The sequence below is a fragment of the Habropoda laboriosa genome, unplaced genomic scaffold, assembly GCF_001263275.1.
Source record: "Habropoda laboriosa isolate 0110345459 unplaced genomic scaffold, ASM126327v1 scaffold440, whole genome shotgun sequence".
Lineage (NCBI taxonomy): Eukaryota > Metazoa > Arthropoda > Insecta > Hymenoptera > Apidae > Habropoda > Habropoda laboriosa.
In genome coordinates, this window is record NW_017100710.1 from 339,999 (window position 1) to 346,572 (window position 6,574).

The following is a 6,574-nucleotide window of genomic DNA, read 5'->3' on the forward strand; positions in this document are numbered from 1 at the left end:
TTAACACGTTGACTGCCATGGGGGTCACCGGTGACCGGCACTCGACTTGGCTGCAGCGCCGTGGGGGTCACCGGTGAATGGCAACGCATAATAAAAAATTCAGGTTGGCGCCATGGGCAAACCACGTAAAATGCGCGCGGCAGTCAACGCCTTAAGTAGCCCCTTTTCCCTGGGAAAGTCCCAGGAAGTGCCGAGGCAATACTCTTGTCCTCGAGGACGAAGAAACTCGGAGATGTTTGGAAAAACATCTCCCGATTCTTCGCCTCGAGGGCCAAGAGTCGCCATGCCTAAGTGCGTGGTCCCCCCGTGGCGGTCGCCACACGAATAATTCGAAGAAGTTTCAGCGAATATGAAATTTCATTTTATTTTTATATGTAGAACTGACTTTCATATTCGAAAATTTAAATGCCACTACATTGACGTTTGTCATATCTTTTAGTGAAATCGTAACAATGTAAATGTGTGGTATTAAATTTAGAACTGATCGGTGACAGAAATACGTATGTAGATAACGGTCGAGCAAAGTACCAACGGTCAACGCATGAAACTGAACTCTTTAACTTCTCGTGAATGATAATTAATATAGAACTAAGAGTTGCTACAATTCAAGGAAAAATGACGCAAATGTCTGTCACGTGAAATTAACAAGAATTAACAGGAAAATCTTCTATCGGTACTCTAATTTTTAATTAATAAACGATCTTAAAGAAACCGAAAAGTTCAGTTGATACATTCAAAGTAACGTACAATAACGATGCATTTATATGAATAATTCGGCAAGTTACAAATGCATTTTTCAATAATTTCCTGACAAAACGTGTTCGCAATTCTACCTAAAAGAAATTCATCAAGTTCACGTGAAACGAGCTTGTACGTCGAATAGAAAATCACGTCACTGAAAATCAGACATTTTGATATAAATTTCTCCTTGTCACTTTTAATAACGTAACTGGCGGTATTTAAAAAAAAAAGAAACAGAACGAAAAATAATGAACGTTAATTAATTTCCACTGCACGAGTTTTAGTATTTTTCCTGATAGCCTGTGCGTAACTGCAAAGTCATCGGCACTAATCGACAAGCACAAACAAATCTGTCCAGTAACGCGAGATACCAAGATGCTCCGTCATTTCTCGATAAATCCTTATTGATGGAATCTTCAGTCTAAAACTATCGACACGCGGCATGACTCTGCCGCTAAAGACGTAAACAGTACTTTGTCTTTTGCTACTTGTTACGCAATTTCCTTTTCACCATTTGGATAATAGCTGATAAGGCGAGAACCGATAAACAGCAGGAAATAAAAAGAAATAATGTCACGCTGTTATCGTGGATTTATATCACCGATATTGTTTACAATATTTTCTACACTGCTCAGATATTGCATAGAACATTTTTTTATTTGATCTACGCACAAGTTTCCATCGTATGTCAGCACAACTTAAGTAAATTTAACACAGGATAGGGTGTTAATCAAAAATGTATTAAAGTATAGTGATAAGCGACTGCTAAGTGCTCCGATGTCCGTCTCGCTCGACAGCTATTTCCAGAGTGTCCTCTCCGCGTCCTATCCTGCGTTGCTCCGAAAAACCGTTGGAGCCCCCTCGTTCGACTTTCCTGGGAAAGGGCTTATTTTATGGTACCCTCAGGTTCCCGCGCGCTTTCTCTTCCTGGGCGACAAAGTCCAGGCCACCACTTCGCCGCCGGAATCTCGCATTTCTTACAAATGTAATAAGTTATTTTTCAATTTTACGTTATTAAGTTGTTAGAAATTGTTCCAATTCTTCTTACACCGAAGTGTAAGAAATGCGAGATTCCGGCGGCAAAGTGGTGGCCTGGAATTTGTCACCCAGGAAGAGAAAGCGCGCGGGTACCTGAGGGTCCCATAAACTGAGCCCTTTCCCTGGAAAGTCGAACGAGGGGGCTCCAACGGTTTTTCGGAGCAACGTGGGATACGACGCGGAAAGGACATTCTGGAAATAGCCATCGAGCAAGACGGACGCCGGAAATCTTAAGAAGCGCTTAGAAATAAAGAATAAGTTATTTTTGGGATACCGCACTATCCGGATATTAGTTCTTTGTTGTCGAGTGTTTCTTACAGAAGGTTCCCGGGTAAGTGCCGTGCCTTCTGACACAGTCCTCTTCCCGGAGAGTCCCACTTCGTGGCGAGATCCTTTGTTTCGAATCCTTATCTCTGTACGCGCTACGAAGCTTCGGTGATGTCGGGCCACCGGCCCCGTGCACACGTCCTCTTTATGTTCGTGGAGTCCTTTGCCACTAGTTTCTACGTCACCACCGAACCTATTCCCCAACGACAGGTTCTAAGGTTCCGATATCCTTTTACAAAAGGCCTACGCTGCTAAATGCGTCCCCTCTGACACGTGCGACTTCCAATAAAGTAACTGACACTAACAAAGTAGTGTTGCCCATAAGCACACGATATTCGCATATTGCCTCCATAGAGCCAGTATAATTTAGACAGCAGGAAATATAATATAGACAAAAATAAAAATAAAAAATGAAGTAACTAAACAAGTGTTAGCAAGAAAAGAAGAAAATGGGAAAAAGTTGTGGAATGAGAAGGCGGTAACGTTTTTCTTGTCAAATTTAAAGGTTCGTTGGAAATATTGATCTGGGTTATAAAATTCGAGACGAATTTATGGAGTGACCTCATGTAATATTAATACTGTATTCGGGGTAAATACCAACTGTGAAGATTTAAACGAGGAAAGAAGCATATACAGCAGTGCCTTGCCATCGATTTACAAGCGATGGAAACTTCCGCATAGATATTACTTGGAATGTTTACTTTTCAAGCTTAGTAATTTCTAAAAATTGTTTTAATCTTTCTGAGTGAACGGGAGTTGAAATTGAAATCTCGAAATTAGAATTCTTAAATTAAGCTTCGACTTTAAAAGATTCTCTTCTCGAAATCAAATTTCCACTTTACAAAATTCTTTTCTTCAAATTAAACTTCCGCTTTAAAAAATCCTCCTCTTAAAATTGAACTTCGACTTTACAAAATTCTCTTCTCGAAATGAAACTTCGACTTAAAAGAAAAAAAGAGAAAAAATATCTCTTTAAAGTAGCTCTTTAGTTACAGAAAACTCCTATCATGGTCATTAATTATTTTATCTTTCCGAAAGACCGAAAAGGTAATTAAGTGAGTATTTTAATTTTTCGTTACGTTCAGAAGGGATTTTCTACCACGTTTTAGCTTGAATATACCAAGTGTCCCAACAAAACCTTGTTCTTAATGACACTGGACAATTTTTATATTAGTATTTTGAAAGTGACGTGGTGCAAATGATTATTCGGTAAAGTGGGTAACAAAAATATATTTATTTAAACTAATTTCAAATGTATATACATGATGCGCATGTAAGAGAAGCTCTACGACAAAAGGCCTGGTGCCTTTTTCGGGGCTCCCTTAAGTCCCAGGAAGTGGAGGCGCGGGCTTGCACTGCCGAGGCAATACTTTTGTCCTCGAGGACGAAGAAGCTCGGAGATGTTTGGAAAAACATCTCTCGATTCTTCGCCTCGAGGGCCAAGAGTCGCCAGGCTTAAGTGCGTGGCCCCCCCGTGGCGGTCGTCACAGTATTATATTTATTTTACCTTTAACTTTAAGACACAATCTGAATGATTTCGAAAGAAGAACATTTTTTATTATCGCCGGTAATTATTTTGTAGCGAGTGTTAAAATGCATTCTTTCAAGTACCTATCGTAAAATCGCTCTGAAATCTCATTTTTTTCGACATTTTCACTACACAGGTGCATTTCCAAAATAGAAATGTATGCGAACAATTTCAGGTATGAAAGCTTGAAACAACCGTGAACATAACCTAAAACACCAAAAACGTGATAAAATTCCAAATGAAAAATTCAAACGACAGGAGATGTAATTAAGTTCTCAGATCTTTCTGGGACACCCTGTATATAAATTTGACGTACCAGAGATTGCCGGCTTAAGTAGAATAGAACAGGTATAAAAGAACCAACATGTGTTATCTATTTTCCAATATAATCTCCTCGAATATAATCTCCCAACTAATAATCCGCCGTTTTTCCAGTACATACGTTAGCCAGGATATTTATGGCGTCGCTTACGTACATATTCCGTTTTTACGAATATCTTTCGAAAAGATAAACACCTGACGGCACGTCTAACTCGAGATGTCAATTACCATCTTCTGAAAATAGCAATATCGACGAGCAAACCGAGATCGACTCCATCTAAATAAACTATTTTCAACGATGTTCGAGGATTTACAAAACTACCGCAAACTTTCGCAGAAGAAAATCGCAAGAACTCTAAATTTTCCAACAGGTTAGCTTTATGCTCGTTCGATCTTTCAAGTTCGACGATAAGACGAACCCGTAAGACTCGAGTGTCGCGGTCCTCCATTTTCGAAAAGCGAACGAAAAACTTCCGGAAGAAATTTTTTTCTTATCAGTGATCTGACGTTCATTCAGAGCTTCTTCAATTACCTCATCGATGACCCAATCGTAAACGTCAAATCGAGATTTCGAAGTTCTCGTGGAATGCTTCAAAGTTTCTTCAAAGCTGTAAATACTTGCTCAAAATTGTGTTAACTAGGTAAAATTTGTTCGTTTCTAGAATACAGTGGTATGAATGAAAATTTCGTAAATTTCGATTACAGAAACCTTACGATAGATTGAAGAACGACCGGCAAAGTTGCTGACGAGTAGAATGCGGATTTCGATGCATTTATGGAAAATTTGAGGGCAGAAAAGTACACAGAATGCACGTAACGAGCAAAAATATAGTACTCGTTATAATATTTAGCGAATAGAACAATTGTCTATCTACCTTTCATTTTTCAAATTTTATCCATAGAAATATGAATTTGCATAAAAATCCGCATTCTACTAACGAGTAACGACTTTAGTCGATGCGACTCTAAATACGAAATAAAAATAAGATAAACAAACACCTGTTGTACATTTGTTTCAGATATTCGGAGCACACTGTTTCGCGATACTAGGCGAAGTTTTGAAGGTACCAGTGATCGGTGCTAGTTCATCCGCTCTTTATCCATGGACTTATGATTTTATCGGAAATCCGGGGAACTATGCGTTCGCACCGAGCATTCTACTCTCCTATCCACAGAACATGAACTTCTGGCAGAGGACGTACAATTTCGTGTACACGTTGTACAATAAATGGGAGTTCATGTCCGCTTCCAGCGAACAGACGGAGTTGTTGAGGAAGTACGTGAGCCCTGACGCGCCTTCCGTCAGGGAACTCGAAAGAAAAATAGCTATGATACTGGTGAACTCGCACATGTCGATGAACGGAATCAAGGAATCAACGCCGGCATTTGTCGAAGTTGGAGGACTGCACGTGCAGGAAGAAGGAGTAGAAATATCTCCCGTAACTATTATTCTGTTTCTTACTCTATTTATTTATTTATTTAAACAGAACGACCCTTTGGTACGCAGATGAATCAGAAATGACGATAACGGTGCGTGTAATAATGTTCACTCTTTTTAAAATACCCGTGTTCATGTTACGGATCATTGATTTGCCAATCAGGTTTTAATTGGTCAGCTGATCGATTAAGAAACGCCTTGACGCACACCGTAGTGAGTGCGTCTGTAGACCCTTTTCCAAACATTTTTCTGAGCTGAAATATGTAACTTTTGTCAAAATATATCTTCGCTACAAGCTCCCAAGTGTAACCCTTTTTCCTCACACTGTTCTCAAATAGTGTGCCGCGACCACACTGGCTAGAAATGTTCGCGAACTGCTCGCGAACTATTCGAGAGCTGTTCGCGAACTTCAGTGTAGACACATTGCTGCTTCTATTCACGAACAGTTCTGGCCAGTGTGGATCGCGGATGTGAAACGCTGTGTGCGAAAACGCAGATGATGGGTCTTCCAAAATTGTTTAAATAGTTACTCAAACGGATCTGCTTCAATTTAGAAAATAAATTTAGAACAATGGATTAACAAGTAGCAATTTAGCTAACGAGGACAGTGCAAAAGTTCGTTAAATTACAATAGGAAAATTAGAATGGTGAGATATAACAATTGTTTCCAGAGCTTAGAGAAATGGATGAACGAGAGCACGAACGGGTTCATCTACTTCTCGTTTGGCTCGATGGTCAAGATCGAGTCCTTCCCATCTCGTCATCTCGAGATATTCTACAATTCTCTGGAAAAGATAGCACCTGTTCGCGTTTTAATGAAAATAGCGAACCCTCAAGAATTGCCACGTGATTTGCCGAAGAACGTCCTCGCTTTACCGTGGATTCCACAAGTCAAAGTTCTCAGTAAGTCCTCCTTGTCGATACCATTTATAAAAAAAGGAACAAATGAAAATTAGAGTTGGTAGAATACGAAGAGGGACGATAAAGTTTCGAGAATGATTCGTTAGAAAATTTAATTTTGGAAATTAAACAGATATGACGCTGTTCACTGTCAGATCCATGGATCGTGACATTTCTGGTGTCTATTTACTTCGAATTTCAGAAACTGACTAAAATTTTCATAATTTCCTTTCTTTCGTAACTCTTTGAGTAAAAACTCGAGGAAGTAAAAAATAGTCTCA

At 39.5% G+C, this 6,574-nt stretch overlaps 2 protein-coding genes across 2 annotated transcripts in view; one reads left to right on the plus strand and one right to left on the minus strand.

Annotated features, from left to right (window-relative positions):
• Positions 1-6,574, minus strand: part of LOC108577029 (calcitonin gene-related peptide type 1 receptor-like) — a 213,834-nt gene that overhangs the window by 101,045 nt on the left and 106,215 nt on the right. The window lies entirely within an intron of this gene.
• Positions 1-6,574, plus strand: part of LOC108577028 (UDP-glucuronosyltransferase 2B30-like) — an 11,635-nt gene that overhangs the window by 2,863 nt on the left and 2,198 nt on the right. The window contains exons 2-3 of the mRNA XM_017940111.1: positions 4,975-5,394; positions 6,065-6,296. Coding sequence (XP_017795600.1) covers positions 4,975-5,394; positions 6,065-6,296 — 652 coding nt within the window. The remainder of the gene's footprint in view (positions 1-4,974; positions 5,395-6,064; positions 6,297-6,574) is intronic.